The sequence below is a fragment of the Channa argus genome, chromosome 14 (genome assembly GCF_033026475.1).
Source record: "Channa argus isolate prfri chromosome 14, Channa argus male v1.0, whole genome shotgun sequence".
Classification (NCBI taxonomy): Eukaryota; Metazoa; Chordata; class Actinopteri; order Anabantiformes; family Channidae; genus Channa; species Channa argus.
The window spans coordinates 6794558-6817303 of record NC_090210.1 but is presented as its reverse complement, the minus strand read 5'-3'; the positions used below and the strand labels follow the sequence as shown (position 1 = coordinate 6817303).

General features: G+C 42.1%; 3 protein-coding genes across 3 annotated transcripts in view; 1 reads left to right on the top strand and 2 right to left on the bottom strand.

Annotated features, from left to right (window-relative positions):
• LOC137098883 (protein unc-13 homolog A-like) overlaps nucleotides 1–5900 on the top strand; it is a 30531-nt gene extending 24631 nt beyond the window's left edge. Inside the window, exons 39-42 of the mRNA XM_067475573.1 lie at nucleotides 1731–1787; nucleotides 2318–2404; nucleotides 2528–2684; nucleotides 2768–5900. Coding sequence (XP_067331674.1) covers nucleotides 1731–1787; nucleotides 2318–2404; nucleotides 2528–2684; nucleotides 2768–3056 — 590 coding nt within the window. The 3' untranslated portion in view covers nucleotides 3057–5900. The remainder of the gene's footprint in view (nucleotides 1–1730; nucleotides 1788–2317; nucleotides 2405–2527; nucleotides 2685–2767) is intronic.
• A 697-nt stretch (nucleotides 5901–6597) lies between these two features.
• LOC137098880 (RNA-binding protein MEX3B) lies at nucleotides 6598–14709 on the bottom strand. Its single transcript, XM_067475571.1, has 4 exons — nucleotides 14233–14709; nucleotides 13125–13691; nucleotides 11479–11720; nucleotides 6598–11377 (listed from the first exon to the last, which is right to left on the bottom strand). The coding sequence occupies exons 2-4, from the start codon at nucleotides 13624–13626 to the stop codon at nucleotides 10175–10177; spliced, it is 1947 nt and encodes a 648-aa protein (XP_067331672.1). The 5' UTR covers nucleotides 13627–13691; nucleotides 14233–14709; the 3' UTR covers nucleotides 6598–10174.
• Nucleotides 14710–15345: 636 nt separating this feature from the next.
• Nucleotides 15346–22622, bottom strand: mbd3a (methyl-CpG binding domain protein 3a). Its single transcript, XM_067528721.1, has 7 exons — nucleotides 20566–22622; nucleotides 18858–19023; nucleotides 17791–17928; nucleotides 17477–17567; nucleotides 17203–17380; nucleotides 16146–16301; nucleotides 15346–16017 (listed from the first exon to the last, which is right to left on the bottom strand). The coding sequence occupies exons 1-6, from the start codon at nucleotides 20577–20579 to the stop codon at nucleotides 16151–16153; spliced, it is 738 nt and encodes a 245-aa protein (XP_067384822.1). The 5' UTR covers nucleotides 20580–22622; the 3' UTR covers nucleotides 15346–16017; nucleotides 16146–16150.
• Between the last annotated feature and the right edge of the window lie 124 nt (nucleotides 22623–22746).

Here is a 22746-nt window from a genome sequence, read left to right as displayed (position 1 = left end):
CAGGAGGGCTAAGAGTAAATCCAAGACCCCACCAGCTCTTGCTGAATATCAAAGTTCACTTGCGTCTTTTTCTCACAGTGTCACCAAGGCAAAAACTGAACTAACCAGGACAAACTTAGCAACACCACTGACACCAGGAAGCTGTTCTCTGCTTTCAAATCACTCCTCTGCTCTACCTCTCCCTTTCTCACTGCTGACAACTTTGCCAGCTTTTTTTCTAATAAGGTGGCTGCCATCAGCTTCCATTTCTCTCCTCCAGGGGCAGAAATCCTGCTCACTTCATCTAACAACGCATCACTCTCCTCATTTTCCACTCTGACCGAGGATGACACATCTGTCCTCCTCCTCTGAAACCATCCTACCACCTGTTCTCTGGATCCCATCCCCCCCCACTCTCCTTTAAGCAATTACACCCACACTAATCCCAACCAGTACACAAATCATTAAAACATTTCTCACAACAGGCACCCTCCCCACCTAATTTAAGAAGGCCCAGATTACTTTACTGCTTACGACGCCTACTTTCAACCTTGTTGAGAATTACAGAGCTGTCTCTCTTTTTCTATTACTGGCCAAGACCCTTGAAGGGGCGGTCTTTGATCGACTCTCAGATTTCCTCTCTCAGAACAACCTCATTGATGTCAACCAGTCTAGCTTCAAAACTTGTTGCTCCACAAACACAGTACTCCTGACCGTCGTAGAATCTCTACCCGCTGCAAAAGCCACAGGTCAGTCTTAATCCAACTGGATCTATCTGCAGACTTTGGCACAGTGAACCATCACATCCTACTGTCACTCGCTGACTTGAGTATTTCCTGTAGAGGTTCTGGCCTGGCTTTGCATGAACCCTTGAGGTATCCCTGCAGGGGCAGGTTTCTAACTCTCACAGGTCCTCCACCCATGTGGCACAGGGCACCTGTTCCTCTTCTTTTTTCCATCTATACTACATCCATTGATGCTATCGTCCACTGGCAGGGCTATTGCTTTCATACATATGCTGACGCCACGTAGCTCTTCCTGTCCTTTCCACCGGATGACTGTCTAATCGTGTATTTCTGTCTGACATTAGCTAAACGTCTTCAAGACAGAAGTTCTATATATCCCAGCTTTACCTTCAATACAACATCAGAATCAACATTAGGTCTTTAGTGATTGTCCCCACTATGTCTGCCAGAAATCTGGGAGTCATCATCGAAGATCAACTGAGTTTTACTGACCACATCTCCTCTGTCTCTAGGGCATGCAGATTTGCCCTTTACAAAATCAGACCCTAGATCAGACCCTACTTATCTGAATATACAACCCAACTCATTGTGTGGCCGCTAGTTATATCCCGTCTCGATTCTGTACGCACAGCAGGCTCACTCCCAATATTCAAAAAGCTGCTGCAACCTCCTGTGCATCTAACTTTTTAAAAAATACAAATAAAAATCTATTCTTTCTTACACTTGTTTCTCATAAAATGGAAACACTTCTTTTTTATTTTTTCTTTCTTTAATATTTTCTCCTTGACTTAGATTTATGCTGGCCTTGTACCTCACTTGTACATTACTTTGGATAAACCATCTGCCAAATGACAACATGTAAATAACAGGACACAGTTACACAGTTGTCCAGGTGTTTGTGCCCTGCTCCTAAACTAGCAATATCAAACTGCTGTATTTGTGCCTTCTACACGTTGAGCTAATACATGTCTTCAAATATTTCACTGTCTTTTTGTCTCCTCTCAGTCCACGGAGGAAAAGGGATCAGGTGCACTGCAAATGAAGACACACCACCAGAGAAAGGTAAATCTACATGTTCTGCAGAGAAACCTACATCTCACATAACTGTATCATCAAACCATCACAGACAACACAGTGAGCATGTTAGACCTCTACTTTGCCTCTGCTCTTAAGTCTTTCATCTCTATTTTTACTTTCCTGTGTAGTTAAATATTAAGCATGTTAAAACTGAAACCTTGCATTGCAGTTCTTTCAATTTCTTCTCCTTTTTCCTTCAGTGTCAATAGTTTGTCAAGAATGACTTACCGTTACTGTTATTACTGCATTACACTAATAAAGTAGTAAAGCAGTAAAACTAGTATTAAAGTTGCTTTATCCAGCCAAGTGCTGCTCATCTGAATATCACGGAGAACCGGTTTTTCTGTTTAGTTTCTACATTAATGTATTTCCCAATCTGCTGAAACAACGTAATTGTTCAAGGCATATACTGCATCTCAGTTGTGCTACACAAAAAGCAGTTAGCTAAATACAAATAGACAAACACACACCCTCACTCCCTCTCTCTCTTTCTCTCTCTCTCTCTGTTTTTACAGCATCAGGAGTGGATGCAGTCGGTGAGGTGGTCATGAATGTAGATATCTTACCCCAGCCTAATGGAGAACATAAGATCAGTGTCAAAGGTAAAAAAATTGAAGCACCCTGCTTTGCTGACCCAATTCTCTATTGTTTCTCTCTGTAATGATGCTGTCTTGTTGTCTCTTAGCTTTCTTCTTTGTTGAACATAACCTACTTTCTTCCTCCAGTGGTGGCTGCTAATGATCTTAAATGGAAGGCACAGGGTTTTAGGCCCTTCGTGGAGGTCTACATCATTGGCCCTCATCTCAGTGACAAGAAGAGAAAGTTTGCCACTAAGTCTAAGAACAACACCTGGTCGCCAAAGTTCAATGAAAGCTTCCAGTAGTGAGTATCTGCTACTCTAATTGCTTTTAATGAAAAAAATTGCACCAAATGAAAACTATCAATGCCTGCTCTTTTTTTCCCAGCTCCCTGGGCACTGAGGTGGGTCCAGAGAGCTACGAGCTGCAGGTTTGTGTGAAGGACTACTGCTTTGCCAGAGAGGACCGTACCGTGGGCATGGCCCTGCTGCAGGTGAAAGACATAGCCAACAAGAGCAGCGTCACGTGTTGGCTGCCACTGGGCGGACGCATCCACATGGATGAGACGGGCTTGACGGTGCTGCGCATCCTCTCTCAGCGTAACAATGACGACGTAGCAAAAGAATTTGTAAAGCTCAAGTCGGACCAGCGCTCAGCCGAGGAGGGCCGCAGCTGAGGGAGCAGGACACCAGAGACTTTTCCGATAAACATAGTATTATGCACACATATGTTATTCACACACACAGATAGACAACCATGTGCAATACACAAGCACACACATGGAAACGCTCTATTTTACATATATCTGCATACATTCTACAATGTTATTCATTCAAACGATAAATATGTTTATAAAAGATTCTATTTAATTTTGAAAACGTCAAGAGTTCAACTCAACTGTTTAGATTTAGCCTCACATTAGCAAACACTCCAGTTGTCAGTCACCCACTTTTTCCTATTGCACACAACACCTTTTATATGATGTACATTTAGATGTGAATTAATGCAACGCAGAACAACTAAATTATGTGAATTGTTTGAGAATGACCACTTTGCACTTTTGCTTCTGTTTCTTCCTTGCCTATAGCTATGCCCTGTCTATCCATCTGTCTGTCTGCTTGCCTGCCTGACAGTGTGTTGTTCTTCCATTCTGTCATTCTCCCTCGTTGTTTCTTCTGCATACTGTAGTCATCTCACATTGTGATGTGTTGTGTAAGCTGGAGTTCTAAGATCTAAGATCAGCTCCCTTATGCCCAAAGATCTAAGGAAGGATAAATACAAAAAAACAAACACCACACTGACCTTAGATCAGTGTCCAGGGGCAACATCTCTGCTAGTCTGTCCTGTAATGTACTAACGTCCTGCATGTTGACCCCAGGAACACTGTGATTCAATTGTTGTGTCCAACCATGTCCCTCCCACTTAAAAGATTGGTGTCCACAATATTTTTTGTGTGCGAGCATGGTGCATATAACCCTGATACAATAAGGATTTCAAAATATGAGCTGACTAACACAATGATAGTGGCACAATGCTGAACCTGATATGTGTTTTTTGTAATAGAGGCAAAACCTGCTACCACATTGTACAAAAACTTGCTACATCACAGCAAATGGAGCAATACTCTGCCATCCAACACATCCACACCCCTAGGGTGCACGTTATTTCCTAAAAAGGGCTAAAGGATCAGTGGACTGGGATGTCAGATTATGCCCTAATAAATACTGTTCATGTTTCTGTTGGTCGATCGACCAAAAGGTTCCACCTGCTCTGCCATAGAAACACCACCACACTGCGAACGAGCTATGATTCAAAAAGTTTTTCACGAATGATGCTGTGGAGGAACTCGACATAAATCCAGATGAAGCTTAAAAAGACGCACTTCTTGAAGTGCTTTCCTCCTCATTGCTGGCACATGTATTTAAATCCATCTCTTTAAGGCAATAGTGGTTTGTCTCGTGGTTTTTTTATGACGAACAACCCCTCTGTGAACACTGCTGTGTTGCATTGTTAATGTGTGTGAGTGTGTATATAAGCTGATTGTCACACCTGCAAAATGGGCTCTAAGACAGGAGCAATATATTGTATCTACATACCCAAAATGAATGCGCTGTCAGTATAACTAGAGGAGCACCAAATGCAATATCCACATCCTAGGAATGGGATAGTTATGTTTTCTTTTTTGTGTAGATCACGAGCATATTTCATTTATGGACTCATAAAATCCCCATTACTGTTGCATATGTAAACACCACGTATTGTGGATAACAGAAAGTCCTTTAATAACAATTTGCCTTTAGTAAGACCAAATTTGCACAAATCAGAGCTCATGTTTATTTTTATTTTTTTCAAAGAAAGAAGCCATCAGAGTCACCGCCAAGCATTTAAAAGCATTTAACGTGTTCAAGTTTTAGTCTTGTCCTGTGCATTGATGAACTACTGTACCTGTGAGCGAAAACTCACTGAGTCCAGGTCATCTTGTCTTGTGAAAACTGATGATGTCAGTGACGGTGAGTAAATGCTGCAGGAGGTTTTTCCTGTCACTACTATACATTGGACATCACTGCTAGCATGTCAAATGTTGTCTTTTCTGAATACTGTTGAATGCTACCAAAAACAAATGTCCTGAATGTTATTTATCCTCAGCACAGCCTTCTGTCTGTAATCAAAGGAACTAGTGTGGGGACACCAACTAATGCCTTTCATTCAGGCCTCAGAATTTCACTTCAATAAATGGATTATGTCAATCATGCTTGATCTTTGGGTGAACTAGCCCTCTGAAGGAGCTTTTCCCCCCCCCCACCCTATTTCTGGGACATTTACCACGTGATAATGTTAAATTGTTTTCAATATGTGTTGAGTGGAAGGAATCCCAGGGCTCAAGACAAAACTTGTGATCACCAAGTTCAGGGCTCTGCTTGATCTGTGTTCGCATACAGATACAACTGCATACATATACCCTGATGACATATACACACATACACACACACACCTACCAACATTTAAACACTGATCTCTGCTCAAGCACAAAAGGGCACATGTAAGATGATAAATGCATGCATGCACGCCGACACAACTCTGTGGAGACCAATGATGCCCCACCTGTGAATAGAACCAACTTACAATTGCATGATAGGAAACTTTATTGTGGCAGCACGTGTCTCTTTGATGTTACTTGACTTTTTATTTCTGCTTTGTAATGAACACTTTTCTTTTTTCAAAAAGGTTTGTGAATATGTCTTCTGTAACCAATACGAATGTAGTGTGAACACAGAACTCGCATGAGAGAATTATTTTCTACTAAGGATGTTTCTAATTTGTTTCTTATCATTATTAATTGTTCTTTAATGAGAATGAAGAGGAACTGGGATCTGCTTCCTATTAAAAGGACATATGTGTCACAACCTCAACATTTACTGTATTATTCTTTTTCTGGTATATGAAACTCACATTAGGTTCACTTTTATCAAGAATTCTGCCCTTATGCAGGAATCTAATTAAAGCATAAAATATTAGTCCAGTTAACAGCTAGTAGTCTTTTCTTAATCCTGGCTCACATGTTCAAATCTAAGAATAAGCGAATACATTTAATGCTGTGTATTCCACATCATATTTACCTCAGTGATTACATTTTGTTTATGATGACTAATTCAAATTCCTTAAAACCAGCCCACTCAATTATGTAGATTGATATAGGCCAAGCAAAGCAATACATTCCCACATTTGAGAAGCAAGAGCCTCTAAATATTTGAACATTTGCTGATAAAATGCCTTAATTGTTGCTGATACAGGTGGCTAATTCTTTGAGATGTTTAAGCTTATGAATTGTCACAACAGCAAAAAGAAGTAGAATTTACATTCATAGTTAAACTCTTTCATTCAATTATTGAAAAAAGCCTTACTTTGTACATTGTCCATAAAGGGACGCTGAAAAACATAACTAAAGAAATCGGCAATCTTTTTAAGCATTACTTTTGAGTTAAGTTTATATTATGAGATCACACTAAGGCCCACCACAGTATTATATCACCTTTCCAAAGTTAACGTCATTTTTGACGCTCAGATTTTTAGAAACAAACAGGCCTGAGCTGTTTTGATCACACCCCAACATTGTTCATTTTGCAGCTCTGTAGCCGGTATGACTCTACTGCCACCACGTGGAGAAGGGGCTGCTGCACAAAAATAACCTGCAATGCAGAAATAAAGACAGACACAACTTCTTATTTTACAGTAAAAAAATGAAACCAAAAAACAAGACTTTATTAAAGAAGCATAAAAAATAAAACTCTTGATACATTTCTCATAACCGACAAGTCAGCTCAAATTATATGATTATACAATTTCTCCGGCTCACGGTTAAAAGGTCCATAAACTTTCAAATAAAATATATTTCAATTTTAAAATTTCTTCAATAATTTTCTCATTTTGTTATAAATTGCCTATATGTAGTACACAGGAAAAAATAAAAATAAAAAAAAATGGAAAATAAAAATAAATTTGACGTAATAAAAGGATCACATTATTGTCTGGGATATTTAGGTAAGCAAATAAATTGTAAAAAATAAAATGTGTAAAAAGTTTTTGTAATTTTAAAAATTATTAGCTAATGCCAGGTGGCTTAAAGACATGCAAATGGTTAACTTACAAATAATGATACATGTTCTTTAGAAACTACACTTCAATTAAGTCATTTTGCTTTTGAAATCAAGATCCCAATGATTGTATTCCGGGTATTTACACAAAGGTCAGGCCTGAAACCTAGTTTGCCGACATTTTACATTTTGGTTCTGCATACAAAGAGAATTAAAGCAAAAATAGGAGAGCAGAGGCTTGAGGGGAGTCTGTCACCCCTTATTGGCATCGCTCTCTTCGCATCCCCCCTCTAATCACAAAAAAGGTCAGAGGTCACTGGCTTGCAAGCCTCAGGAAACCCTGTTTTCAAACCTTTAGAAAGGAAATGGGGGAAGGGGGAAGTCTGGCAAATTAAACAAAAATCAGCAGTCAATCTAAAAAGAAGGTACCTTTTTAACAGTTAAACTACTGTACATTTAACCCTAACGTTCTCTCATTTGCCAGAAACATCATAGTGCAACGCCAAAATTGACATTACACACATCTGGCAAACACATTTTATTTCTTTAACACGTCAACTTGGACACTTTGAAGAAGGGCTTCACGAATATGTCTTCAGACACTTTCCCAGTCCTGCATCTGTTCTGAGTGTGGACGACTAAGAGACGAAATGCGACGCTTTGACATCACAGCAAAACGAGGGGATGGGTTGTCAGAGAATGAGAACAGGGTTGTCAGGTCTGCAGTGCACTGCAGAAGATTAGTCTGAGAACCACACGGCCTCCCACTCCCACCTTGGTTTATATGTCACCATGTTTCAGTAGGGAGTCGCACCAAAGCACCATGAGATAATCTTCATACAGACTACCAGTTCAGCTCCTGGGAACATTTTTCCTAAAAGTGTGGACACAAATCAGTGCACTGCTGAGCTCAACCAGGACAGCTGCTTATTAGATTCCTACTGCCTTCGTAACCAGAGACAGACAGCAAATAAGTTTTTACTGGCCGGAGCACCAAAGCACAGCAGCAATTTTCCACCAATTATTTATTTACTTAGGTAGAGTTACACTTTCCTCCTTAATGATAAAACCTCATGACTCCTGATCTGTGAATATGTCCAGGGAGAAGGACACCATGCGACTGCAGCGCCCAACCCTCTCTTAACAGCATCTGAATGTGATGACTGTGTGAGGACAATTAACAAAATAGTTAAAAACAAGCAAAACATTCTGCAGCTGCTGGGATTTGTACACAAAGAGTGTCTGGAAGCCCTGGATGACCTAGCTACTAGCTGCCGTAAAGGAGAAGTTGATTCTTTTCTACTGTGTGAGCCTGATAAATGTGATCATGTGTCTGTGAGGTCAGAGGAAGCCCTTGAGAATTAGGTTTGTGTCGTTTTAACTCAGTTATCATGGCTTGTCCCATTCTATGAGCTGATTCCATGTTGTATTCAAAACAGCAACTGCGTACCATCATACCACCTTCGCCCAAAGCACACAAGCAGTATTAACACTATAGGAGGCAGTTACTGCAGATTCTTTAAAAAAAACGAACAAAAAAAAACAAAACACTAACGTAAAACAGGATCCAACCGCCTGACTGAGAGTAATGTAATGAAACACTGGATAAATCTTAAACAACTAACCATATAGTGCACTACATTTGACTGGGAGTACAGTGCTATATGGGTACAATGGTGTGTCATGTGACAGAGTGCCATACAGCTTTGCTGTGAAAGTGGGGTGGAAGACCAAAACTTAAAAACAGTAAGAGCTGTTTGTTTCTTTTTTACTTTTTTTTTTTTTATTTTTTTTACTTTTTAGAGGGGCGGGAGTTACAGTGCATTAAATAAAATGGTTCAATCAAGCCCCTTGTTATGGTTTCATGTGGCAGCCATCTCTCCTTATTAGACAAGACATTCATGTTTGATATCAGAAAAGCCCCATCTTATCCTAGGGTTCAAAATATGTCTGGTAACCAAACACTTGACAGTCAACAGTCTAAAACTAATAGAAAACACTAAATGAGCCGACCTACAAGTAACAGACAAAGGATGTGCAAGGGAAAAGTCCTGGTGCAGAAGGACAGAAGCCTTCCGTAAGACAGAGTAGAGAGAGGAGGAGGGCAGCAGGACAGAAACCGGACCTTGCAGTCACGATGCCAATGTGGACAACAGCACAAGCACGGTTTTACACTCTCTCACGCACACAAGTGCGCACGCGCGCACACACACACACACACACACACACACACACACAAAAAGATGTAAAGGGATTGTCAGGCAGCCCAAATGCACAGACCTCAGACACATTCCTTCAGTATCACTAAATGCGTTTCTCCCTTATTGAAGGATAGCCGACGTAGTAGCCACATTGAACATGTGGACCAGACTCTTAACTTAACAGTTATTGATTTTGAAGAATTATGAAAGGTCTATTAATAGCATTCATTTGGCATTACGGATGGCTAATTTTTGTGTGGCAACAACAAAGAGGAATTCATCCTTAAGGAGGTCCTTTGGGTGTATTGTTCTGTTAGGTGCCTGACTACATGCCGACCTTTAAAAAAGTCCAAGCTTACAGAAAAATAGCAATCCTGTCGCTTTGTGTCCCAAACAACAGCATGAGTGAGCGCAGAAGAGAAAGCAAGGGGTCTGTTGAAACAGTTTGCGTCCTGTCAGGAACAATAAAATAAGGAGTAGAAAAGTGCAGGCCTCGTAGACAGCTTCATCGAAAAATATCTGTTAAGTACAAAATTGTCAAAAAGGAAAGGCTGTGACAAAGAAAGCAGGCAGAGATCTGAAGAAGCCAGAATGAAGAAATGTTGAGACAGACCAGCGGCTAGCGGTGCAGGATGCTGCAGGTCAAAATGAAGGCCTGAAGAGAGATAAGACACTAGTTTCCTTCCATAAGTTCACCACCGAAATACACAGTCTGAGCCACAACTGTCTGCAGACTAGTTTCATCGCTCTAAGTAAGTCATTGTCATTATTATTATTATTATTATTATTATTAATCTTGAAAGTTATCAGCAATAAATGAACATCCGTAAAGTATCATCATCATCATCATTTCTATTAATGCATTTATTATGGTCCATCATGTGTGTAGGTTATTAGTGTGAATCCTTTCATCGCCTTTTCCACAGCTGGTGCCCCACTACAAACTTCTTCCTGCGCCCTCCTTATATTTTTCCCTCGACCCTACCCCCCTGCCTGGACCATTAGGAGAAGATGCGAATGCACTGTGTTGTGGGGGTGTGGCAGACAGGGCACTCTGGCTCAGCTGACTGGCAGATTTGCCCGGCGCACTCCATGCAGAAAAGGTTGTGGCCACAAGGCACCAGAGCTGCTGTCACCTCACTCTCAAAACACACAAAGCAGTCCCTGTTGGCCCCTGGGCTAACGCCAACCAGACCTGCAACCCCGGGGCCACCTTTCAGCCGGCTCAGGATCCCAGAGCTGAGGCCCACACCGCTGCTCCCTCCTTCTGAGTCGGTGGGAGAGCCGCCAGGGAGGGAGGAGGCAGAGCAGGAGGAGTAACCGGTCGATGAGCCACCAGAGCTGGAGCTTGACGCTCCGGAGAAGGAGCCGCTTCCTGTGCTGCTGGACTGTAGCCAGGAGAGAGTGCTGAGGGGGTCGCTCTGTGCACGTCGGGCCAGTGGGTGGTCCAGGGGGCCCGTGTCCTGAGGCAAAGTTGGAGACAACCGTGGAGTGATGGCACCACCACTGAGGCCGCTGCTGTTGCGACGTAGAGGCTGCTGCTGAGAGGAGCCGGCCGTTTTATTGCCTGTTCCACCGTTGATGAAAGGCGCCCAGATGTTGGAAGCACTGAACTCAAAGCCCAGTTCATCTGAGGATGCCAGCCCTGGGGTGGAGTCCCCCCCAAAGGTGAAACCGGCTCCAGCACTGCTAGAGCCTGTGCTAAATGGGCTAGTGGGGCTGCCTCCCTCGGTGGCCTTGCGGTTGGTGTTGAAGCTGTCTGAGCTCATCCCGCCATTGTGCGCGTGGTAGGAAACTGAGGATGACATCTTCCGGCTAGAGGAGTGGTGCATGGACATGGGAAGAGTAGGAGGTGGAGAAGGTGGAGGAGGAGGAGGAGCAGAATGGTGGCTAGCCCTGGACCACAGAGATCCCCCGAGCCCTCCACTCAGAGAGCCCAGGCCCTCCAGACTCACATCGGTGCCATTAGTGTGGAAGTCATTATCTCCCTGCAGGTCGACAAAGGTTCCAGTTCGCAGAGTTATGTGGGTCTCGATCTCCTCCCTCGCTCGATCCACGTTTTCTGGCATCCCAGTCACCTCAAATACTGGGTCTTTCTCTCGACTGGGTGTAACAATGTAGGTGTGAGTCTGCTGCTGGATGCGTTTGATAGTTGCTCCTTTTGGTCCAACAACTAAACCAACAACTCTGTAGGGCACTCTCACCTGGATCAATAATGACAGAAATATTTTAATGTTTAATAAACAATATTCAACAATTGCTTTGTTACAACACAAACAATACAGCACAACAACTAAGCATGTACCTGTATTGTGGTCTGTCCAGGTAGGTGTGGTGGTCCAGGAAGAGAGCCACTTCCTCCTGGTCCTCCAGCTTTGCAGCGGGATGCTCGGATCATAGAGAAATGTTCAGCTGCAGATACAATTTCTCGTTTGGCCATCTCCACGTCTTCCCTTCGTCCTGTCACGATGAACACGGGATCCTCACCCCTCACTGGAGTCTTTATGTAGGTGTTGGTTTTGGCACGCAAGGCTTTGATCTTACAGCCTGGGACATACAAACAAAAAAAAGGTGGATGTTTAGGTACACCTATTACAGCTAATGCAGTGTAACACAAGTCCTGTAAGTACTCATTCATGAATAATGTTCAGTTTATGTTCAAACTATTTTAGAGATGTTTAGATGTCAACTGTTTGATTTGAGGCTATAGTTTGTCCTGCTGTTGAAATGTAATATAGTAATGTGACTCTGCATTTAGATGTGTTAGGACTGCTGCATAACCTTGATTGTTTAGTGTACATATAATTGAAATTATGTTACATAACCCAGAAAGTAAATGGTAGCTAAATGGAAACCGCTCCCAAACATTTCTGAATATACAGATAAATAACCAACATGTTCAGCTGCATTGATCATACACAATGCGGCTGAGCAAAGAACACAAACGTCAAAATGATAATTTAAATTTAATATAGCGACCAACTGTTTTCAGTTGTAAACAAACAGGGGAAAGCAAAAGCTGCATCTGCGCAAATTTTTCATGGAGACCCTGGCTGCCTAAAAGTGTCGATGGCTGCTGCACTGCTTGTGTCAACTCATGTTGCTCCAGCAGCACCGCCTGTGCTCTGTGTCTTTAAATATGGACGCGTCGGTCCCGGCGACCAATAGGGCGCGCAGTGTGTGATGTCATTCTGGGAAGCAGAAAGCATGGCTTTTTCAAACAAAGAGAACAATGCCGTAACGCCACCGCGACTGCGACGGGCAAACCGAAGCCACAACATGAGCCTACTTACAGTGCTCGACCGATGTTGACCAAAAACAGCAATTAAATGTATAAGCGTAGCGGTTCATACGTGAGCAGCAGCATCGGCAGACAAGCGCTGGGTGCAGGGCGTAACACCGCCCAGTCCCGTGTTTGTGCGTCTGCTACCCCGTTTCTGCCTAAATCTGCTCAGCTGAGACAACAATGATCTACCACATACAATCGAGTGGGTTATGCTTATGGGTCTAGTAATGGAATCCGCCACATGAAATATATGTCATAAAAAAATGAGCATATGTTGGCGTGTTCTTTGTTTGGTGCAGGCTGCTAGACATGTCCAGACTCTCGACAATCTGCCGCTTTGTCTGACCCTGTCCCACCCCTCCCCCTCCCTCTACCTCCTACTCATCAACCACACTCTTGTCAAGGCATTGTCTAAATGCAGTTAAAATGGGCATGTAAACACAGCACGTACAACATTTTAATGGACTATCAGCATTGTGGGGACATCAAAAACGCACACGGAGGCTGCAGACGAGCCAGGGGAACCAACCTACTGTAAAAGTTGAGAGACCCTCCTCTCACCAGGCAGTCACCCAAACAAAGAACAACCAGGCTGCATGCTGCCTGATCAGGCTCTCCATAAACACAAACAACAAAGCATCCACTCAGAGCCACATCACACTTACCTTGTCTCCCCACTATTTCGGCCACATGTTCAGAACTGGGCACAGGCACACATTCAGTCATATTGACACTTCTTTTCCTGCTGCACAGGACGGAGCTTTGTTCCCCGTGGAGCATGGAGTGCGAGCCGGCCATGTGGTACCCGCCAGAGCCGTAGTACTCCGGGGAAGGAGAGCAGGATGTCGGCGAATCCCGTGACCCGCTGGGGTGTTCCAGCATCTGTAGATCCACGTAGCCCCCTCCACCCACACCGTTGCAAGTCTCAGAGCCCGGACCCTGGGTAACATCCAGACTGTCGACAAGACCGCTGCCTCCGCCACCCCCACAGTCCACCTTTTCCATAGCCATGAGTGACAGCTGGTCTAAAGCGAAGCGAAGAACCTCTTGGTGGTCCTCATCCCGGGACTCCTGGTCTGTATCTCGGGGCAGACCGACCCCGTTGTGCTGGCTGCTGATCACCACGTCGTGGTCCATAATCTCGGGGTGGAATAAAGGGCTAGGCATAGTCTCTCCGTGAATCTCACATCAGATCACGGATGCCTGTTTTTTGGGAGTGATCTCACCCACTTCTGAAATAAAAAAATTAAACAAAGATGTTTTTGTTTGTTTACCATTAACACACACACACACACACCAAGGCTGAAGCCGAGAGCTTTGGAGCAGCAGATCATTCATAAAAAGTACACAATAACAGTGTTGATTTGGGCGCCTTGCTTTGTCTGATGTTGCCTCTTGTCTGACAACTGAAACCATCCAGGCTGCTTGTTTTGTAAGAATACAGCATGTCCACTTTAACACAAGGGAACTAATATTTGCCTGTTCAGATATGAGCAGCCTTTAGGGCACTAACTCCTGTCACTCTAACATACACAGATTTTTTTTTAAAAAAAGCGGATAAAAAAATGGGATATTAGCTGTTGTTAGCTTCCACAGCTGAGCTAACAGGCTAGCTCCACACAGAGTCGGCACCCAGTCACGTTGTCGACCCCTTTGTTTGGGAGCAACACAGCTAGCAGGTTAGCCGATCTGACAGTCGAACTTGTTTTCAGTCTCAAAGGAAGTCGTGTCTGTTTTTAAAATTAAACAAGAGCAGAAATCTCACGAACTTACTTTATCTCGGCTTTGTCGACGAGCGCCTCTCTTCACTTGTCGCCCAGCTCTTGAGGGAAAGATGAGAAGCAGCCAGAAGGAGGAGGAGGAGGAGACCAGTACTGTGCTAGCGGGTTAGCTTACTAGCACGCTAAATGGGGGGCGTAGGAGAAAAACGTTTAAAAACGCGAACAGGGACAGTGTTGTTTCTTTCTCTGCCCGGAGAGTCAAAGTATAATCCTAAAGTGCTACTGGCTCCTCATGATGCGTATCGTCAGGGAGATGACAGCTTGAATCTAAGGTTAGCAGTCACCTTTTAGTTAAAGAAACCAGTGGTTCTCAGCTCTGTGCTGCTGCCTGACCCCGGTCGGTCCGCCGCCTTTGTCTCGCCAGGCGCACGCCGCTCCGTCTCCCGCACACGGCACTGACGTCACCCGCGACACAACAATGGGTTCAAAGGCCACATGCAGCAAGCAAGGGGAGAGCATCCCCATCAGTGCAAAGCCATTTCTGCTGTCACTGCTATTGTGTCTGCCAGTCTGCATGGCACTGTTTTATTTTCCCTTTTAAGTTCGCTGTTGCATCCTGACCGCATCCATACATGCTTTTAATAAAACGTGGTCATGGATGAGTGTGTTCATCATGGCTACCAATGAGCTGTTCTGGGGGGGGGTGTCCAACAACAGCACAAGATGATACCCATGAATTTGTGATTTCTTGAATGAAAATATGAAAAGAAAGGGGAAGGGCAATACGTCTATTTAACTGCTTGCAAATAGTAAGTAAATATTCAAAACACCATTTAATATAATGTGTCTTAGGTTTACCTAAACACTTTTTTAAATTCCTTAATACCTAAAACAATAATCAAACACCTTTATGTCCGTTCTAACCATAGTTGCTGCAGAAACATTCTCCTTTGTGTTACTCTGCTTAGCTGTGGTGCACAGAAAGCCTTATTTTGACTTTGAATGAATGATAAATGTTGATTTCTCCCAGGTCTAAGACAATGAATGATCTTTGGAAGGGATCTCATCACAGCCATTACCACAAATGCATATAGGCATTGTTCTATTAATTCTAAAAAAAAGTGCAAGAACGTTAACAACCCAAAAAAGGCACATTGTGCACCAATCATGAAAGAGCTGCATTTATTTGAGAGGTACAGTAACAATGAATATTGTACAGTACATCAGTATGAGGTGCAATATTATCTTTTACACTTTACTATCTCAACTCAAATATAAGCTGGAAAAAATACTGACAAAAAAAAAAGACTGAAATCGTGTAAATTTAGATTGGTGTGAACTATAAAACCTTTAATAATGTTTGACACACAAATGATGTGTGCATGTAAACATATTGCTATAACACACTACATACAGTGAAAGAGTAAAACATAAAAAAAAGCATCATGTTTGTTTAGAAGAGGTACAAAGAAACACACTTTAAAAAGGTTTTCAACGAAATACAATATAACACAGACTTCTTTCATTCACATACACCAGGTTTGAGTTTTTAACTGAGCTTGAACAGCTGTTGACAAGTAACACTGCAGTGTAAAGAGCACCATCCACAACTGCCATTCACTGGCAGAGGTACAAATGAACAGATTAAAAACATTTTGAGGATTAAACTGTCACATTAAAAAAAAAAAAAGTCTTTATTTAGGTTAACAATATGTGCAGAATGTCTGCATGTCTGCATTTAGGGTCTTTTTCAGTTTTAAGTGCATTAAAAAATCTTCATGGATCCAATTATTTGAAAATGAAAAGAAACAACCAGCAACCTTCATATCAAACAAACCTGTGGGAAGCATGATAAAAGGGCACATGTCAGGTGCTGTATGGAAGTGGATAACAGTGTAAAATAATCAAAAGGTAGAATGGATAGAGCAATGAAAAGCATGAGAAAAATTCACCAATACTGGGTACCTTGGCTATAATTCCTCCTTGTCCACCTGCTCAACCTTCTCTTCTACTTTGTCAGCTGCTGCGTCTGCAGCAGTGTCCTCTATATGAGCCAACATGTCAGCCATAAGGGCTTCCTCAAGCCGCCTCCTTACATTCTGCACTAAGTCCTCCTGCTTCCTGGATGACACACAAAAGAGCAAAAGATGAATGTAGCATTAATAACCAAAGTCTATTGCCTCAGCAGGTGAAAATAACTCCCTTCACACAGGAAAATATGCAGGACATGTATATAGCTGTTTAAGATATTCATAGATCATTTGATGGCCACCAAAGCCCTATGCGTTGCAAACTATAAACTGGCAGCATCAATACAGTAAACTTGCGTGACATGTCAGAATCTGTTGCAATCATTTAGTCAAACTATGCACAGATTATTCAGTTGTGAACAAAACAATGTTAGAGTAACTAAGGCTTTGTAACCCCTCATCATAGCAGTGAATTAAAAACAAAACAAAAAAACAACCAGAAAAATATCCCAATCAGTGTCAAAATGACACATTTAATCACTGGATTAAGTAGTAATTTAATTACATAAAATCGAAAAACAGATGCCATTGCAATAAAAGAGAAGAGTGAAACGCAAACCTTACTTCTGAACACGAAGTATTATGTGTTCTTTACAATACAACTGTCATACTAGAAATAAAAAAAATCATCAGAAGGAGCTGTAACATAAATAACTTGGTAGCTATTTAAGTTGATTTCAACACATTTTAAGCTTGTTGTCTTCCCAGGACATGTGTGCATTGTATAAATAACACCAACAACAATGTTTATACTAGTTTAATAACATTATAGGCCTAACATCCTGAACTGCCATGTTAATGGGCACACATGTCAAAAAAAACTGCACTTTTACACTATACTTGATTCCCATCATCCTGAATAGCCAATCTAAACATGAACTCTACAAAAAAGTCTGCTCAAAGGGAAGCAACCAGTGACAGATCTGGTTGGGTTTTCCCCAATGTATTCATGCTGTGAATTAAACTGTTTTATGCGTGTGTGATTATCTTACCTAATGTCATCATCAGTCACTACAAAGGCCTTACAAAGAGGCTGTGTGGTGTTGAGCCAGACTCCAGGATTTTTCTCCACAGCAGTGGTGAGCTGTCCAGTGACCGGTGCCGGGCTGGTGTGCAGGGCACTGGCGATTGCAGATAGCAATGTTTTATCTGAACAGGAAGGCCCCACACCTATTGGAAGTAAAAAAAAGGGGGGGCACAGCTAAAACTTATAGAAAACTGTACTTTAAATTATATATGGTACCTATGTTGTCAGGTTGACCTCACCTTGCAACCCTTTAGGAAGTTCCATGGTTTTCATGAGCTCCTCTGCAATATCAAATGCATTTAAGCCACTCAACTTCTTCTCCCAGAACAGCTGAAGCAAAACAAATAAAGAAGATCCTCTTAGCACAACATGACCCAATCTATTTATATGCATCATTACCAAACTACAGAAAAGACTTAAATGAATAACAGCTTGTGGGTAAAACAATTGCCTCTGACTCATTTATTTTTTTAGAGAATTAATAGCAATGAAAAAGTTGGAAAATGCTGCTAGCAAGAATTAAAATGTGTATCTACCATACTCTCTCACTTACTTGTTTTGGTTGGTCAACAGCCTTCTGTGGGTCTGTCTTTACCTTGTTGTTGGGATGGTTTGTTACCTTGGTCACCGGTTGTTTGAAGATGGATGCTGTCTGTCGCACAGGTAGTGTTGTATTTAAATCGAGTTTGGCCTTTAAAAGAAACAACATTGTTTTGTTTTTTTACCAGTTTTCTATCATAATAAAATACATTTTAGACTAAAGGTTACTTGCTATAAACAGTAGCAAAGCGTGAAGGGACAATTTAAACATTACAGTGAACCATTATAATAAGGGGCAGCTGTAACTCAGTTAGTAAATGCAATCGTCCATGGACCACAGGGTCAATGGTTCGATCCCTGGCATATAGCAAGACACTGAACAGCCCATTCCCCTCCCCAGCTGTGTAGTGCCGGTCCAAGCCCGGTAGAAATTGGGGAAGGTTGCGTCAGAGCATCCGCCGTAAAAACTGTGCCAAATCAACATGTAGACAATGATCTGCTGTGGCAACCCTGAACTCACGGAGAAGCTGAAGCTGAAGTGAACCAATAATAGTAAAGAAGAAGTCTCTCCTTAAGCCAAAAAGCCTTAAATTGTGTAATTAAGATACATTTTTAATTTGATTAAAAAGTAGGAACTTAGATGGGGTAAAAGCCCTTCTTCTTTGTCACACAGTACACCACATTTTGTGTGAAACTATAAAATATGCATACATAGATGCAAAACATCTCTAGATGATATAGATGAACAAAGCTAACACAGAGCTATCAACAAACACACAAGGTTTTAATTACTGCCAATGGTGCTTCCACTGTTCATTTCGCTTAATTTCAACATTAACAACACTTTCACTCTTTTGGTTATTGTCAAAAGGCCTAATTAACCACTGTGATTGAATGATGATGAACAATAAAAGGGTAAGGGGTGATCAATGTTGCATGGATCTGCAAAAGAGAAAAACTTTTATCCACAAATGCCTGAAAGTGTTACTTGTGAAATCTACTTTGCTTTTGTATTTTTCCCCGTTAGGTAGCACTAACCAGTCACTTATGCCTCACAAATAGCAAACCCAAACTTCTCACCTTGACTTGATGGCTGGTGTTGTAGAGATGCTTGTGCCTGTTGACCTGCACTTTGGTCGGGAGTAATCGTTCACCCCTGGAGTGGCTGGTATTCACATCTGTGTGAAGATTTCTGCTCAGACCACGAACTATCTGGGGCCTGTTGAGAATATGCCTAACAGGTACACTAGAAGAACAAAATCAGAAAAATAATCAACTGATTACTAGGGGGCAGTTGTAGCTCAGTTGGTAAAGTAGTCGTCCACAGACCACAGGGCCAGTGGTTCGAATCCCATTTCCCTCCTAGCTACGAATCAAATTTTCCTTGAGCAAGACACTGAACTTCAAGTCAGGTGAGCACCTTGAACCGATGCACTCACACACCAATGGCCGCCGACGTCAGTGTGTGAGTGCGTGTGTAAATGGGTGAATGAGAAGCAACACTGTTAAGGGCTTAATAAGTTAATAAATGCCCATTTACCATCACTAAAGAAAGGCCGAATTAAAACAATCATAGCCCCAATGCTTATTATTCCAAAAGATTGAACCCATTCAGGGCTGTCCATTCACGAAAACTAAGTTGGGTATAGTTTTCTTGGGTTACAGCTTACATTGGTAATGAAATGCGATTGGATCAAAAGTGTCAAATACCAGGAAACTCTTTTCTAAGCTGATAAAACAAACAATCTTGATATTTCACGTCTTTATTGAACACACCCTTTAAACATACAAAGGGATGGCGGAAAGTAATACTAAGCATAGGAGGTCCCTAAATGTCAACTAGAGCCCAGTGATAGCAAACCAGGAGTCCAATCAATGAAATGAGAATAGTGGTGTAGGTGAGAACTACCTTGGACTTAGCTTGTGTCAGTGTGGTATTTAAACTCAGCATTAGGGATGTTTGCTATGCCTTACAAAAAGACAACTCAGAAGACATACCATCAAGAGTTATTGATTTGCATGTAGCTTGCTACAGAGTAATCTGGAAGACTAGAGTTTGATTACTGCACAGTTAGACTAGACAATCTAAGGCACAACGCAAAATGCTCCGAGTTCAAAAACAACCCATGAGAAACAGCTAAAAACGTAAACATCGGTTCACAAGTTAGTCAAATGCAAGACATTGTAACAGGCATGATATCCAGGCATGTGATCAGTCTCACACACACCTGTGCGGATAGTGGTTGGGGTATTTTTATTAAACGCTAAGTTACAGGTGGGTTGTAACGACACAACACACTCGCTGCGTCTTTATGCGTAACGTTACACGTGCTCAGAGTAAACTATTTTAACAGACTCGCGGGTATATGAATTTCTGTTCAGCTACAAAATGTCAATTCACAAGTTTACTAAGGCCACTGTATGATATCTGGAACTTTTACGTCGCGCTTTACCACCAGCGGTCTTCGCCGGGGCCAACGCACCTCAAGTCATGCATGTGTAAACAATGAAACTTGGCTAGCTAATCAAGCTAGCAGCACCGGGAGCGTCAACGAACAAACAATCGGCGAAAAAATTAATGCTCTTTAGCTTGCGAGTTTTCTAAAATAGTAAACCTAAAACACCATGAATTCCACATTTAGCTACAGTAACTAAAAGGTAAATGCATAATGACTTTTCATTGGCTGACTGTTTGACAAATGCACAGCGTACGTATGCATGTGTGCGTTTCCTGCAAAAAAAAAAAATAAAATAAACTTTCATTTTAACATCTCTCAACAAGTCCCACCTTTTTCTCTCCATTATCCAGATTGTTTCGGATCGCTTGACTGTGATACTGGCTCATGAAAGTTAAGAAGCCAGGTAGCTGCCTAGTTTTGCAGTCATGAATTCACACAGAACCTGGTTAGTTATCGATCCTCGAAGTGTTTCTCACCAGTCAAGACCTTTACAACTACAGATCACTCCGCCGGTTTCGGAACTTAATGAGCAATGTAAATCCATCCGCCGCACTCCTGTCAACTAGTCCGAACTAGACTGGCACGCGAATTTACCGTTTGAATGTCATTTTATCAGTAATATTTACAAGTGGGTTCATGTTAACAATATAATAAACTCCAATATTAAGCTGTATTTCAAGCAAACTATCACATACAAACAAATAGTACAAATAATAATGCGATATTTTTAAACTTAAACTCATTCTTGTTGCAATGGTAATTTTGGAACTTATGTTTTTGTATATATTGAATACATCTTTGATATTGCAATATGTAAACATGAAACCACCCCAACCTTTAATTACACTTCAACAGACATTTTTCATGACCAATACAAAAAACACACATCATCTCATATAAAAGCTCAAAACATGATCCTGGTTCTGTTAAATCAATAGAACAAATATATCTTTTATAATACTGCCTTTTTAACATGGTAAATGGTCTGCACTTATATAGCGCTTTTCTACCTATTGGCACTCAAAGCACTTTACCCTGCTTCTTATTCACCCATCCACACTCACAATCTCACACACACACACACCGATGGGGGAGCTGCTATGGAGCTGGCCAACACTGACAGGGAGCAACTAAGTTGGGGTTCAGTGTCTTGCTCACGGACACTTCGACATGTAACCAGAGGAGGTAGGGATTGAACAAACAACTGTGAGGTGGACAACCGCTCTACCTTCCTGCGCCACAGTCGCCCACAATCACTTGGTTAAACATCTAATCAATTAATTTTTACACATTTTAATCTCAGCTCCTCTGTGCTTTGGTATTGTATGAGTCTGGAGCGGCAGAGATGTATGTTAGAGTGGTGCAGGACATGTATGAGAGCTGTAAGACCGTGGTGAGGTGTGCTGTAGGTGTGACAGAGGAGTTGAGGGGGAAGTGGGTCTGCATCAAGGATCAGCTCTAAGCCCCTTCTTGTTTGCTCTGGTGATGGACAGGCTGACAAATGAGGTTAGACAGGAATCTCCATGGACTATGATGTTTGCAGATGACATTGTGATGTGTAGTGAGAGCAGGGAGCAAGTGGAGGAAAATCTAGAGAGATGGAGGTCTGCTCTGGAAATCAGAGGAATGAAGCTTAGCCACAGTAAGACAGAATACATGAGTCTCAATGAGAGGGACCCAAGTGTAACAATGAAGTTACAGGGAGCAGAGGTGAAGAAGGTGAAGGACTTTAATTACTTAGGGTCAACGGTTCAAAGCAACCGAGAGAGTGGAAAAGAGGTAAAGAGGCGAGTGCAAGCAGGTTGGAACGGGTGGAGAAAAGTGTCAGGTGTGTTGTGTGATAAAAGAGTATCAGCAGTAATGAAAGTAAAGTTGTTCAAGACAGTAGTGAGACCAGAGATGCTGTTCGGCTTAGAGACAGTGGCACTGAAGAAAAGACAGGAGGCAGAGCTGGAGGTAGCAGAGCTTAAGATGTTGAGGTTCTCTTTGGGAGAGATGAGGATGGACAGGATCAGGAATGAGGACATCAGAGGGACAGCTCATGTTAGATGTTTCGGAGATAAAGTCAGAGAGGACAGATTGAGGTGGTTTGGACATGTTCAGAGGAGAAACTGTGAATATATCGGTCGAAGGATGCTGAGGCTTGAGCTGCCAGGCAGGAGGTGTAAAGGAAGACCAAAGAGGAGATTTATGAATGTAGTGAGAGAGGACATGAAGTTAGTTGGTGTGAGAGAAGAAGATGCAGAGGACAGGGTTAGATGGAGGCACACGATTCGCTGTGGCGACCCCTGAAAGGGAACAGCCCAAAGGAAGACAAGAAGCTCCTTCTAAGCTCAAACAAATCAGAGGCATATTTCAATTAATCAGTTATTGACCTGACACTGTATAAAGGAACTGTCGCAAACTCCACTTATGCCTCTGCATTCAGGAACACCTAAAAGTTATTGGACATCACTGCATGGGCAATGTTTAAGGAAACACTCAAAAATAATTTAACACATAATAATGAC

Excerpts from the sequence above, each read along its gene's own strand:
- LOC137098880 (XM_067475571.1), bottom strand. The coding sequence starts at position 13,626 with ATGCCTAGCCCTTTATTCCACCCCGAGATTATGGACCACGACGTGGTG. Across the intron at positions 11,721-13,124 it reads CGAAATAGTGGGGAGACAAG|GCTGTAAGATCAAAGCCTTG; the intron begins GTAAGTGTGATG and ends TGTATGTCCCAG. Across the intron at positions 11,378-11,478 it reads CTGGACAGACCACAATACAG|GTGAGAGTGCCCTACAGAGT; the intron begins GTACATGCTTAG and ends TTATTGATCCAG.
- mbd3a (XM_067528721.1), bottom strand. Across the intron at positions 17,568-17,790 it reads CTGTTGACCAACCAAAACAA|CTGTTCTGGGAGAAGAAGTT; the intron begins GTAAGTGAGAGA and ends GTTTTGCTTCAG. Across the intron at positions 17,381-17,476 it reads ACTTCCTAAAGGGTTGCAAG|GTGTGGGGCCTTCCTGTTCA; the intron begins GTGAGGTCAACC and ends TACTTCCAATAG.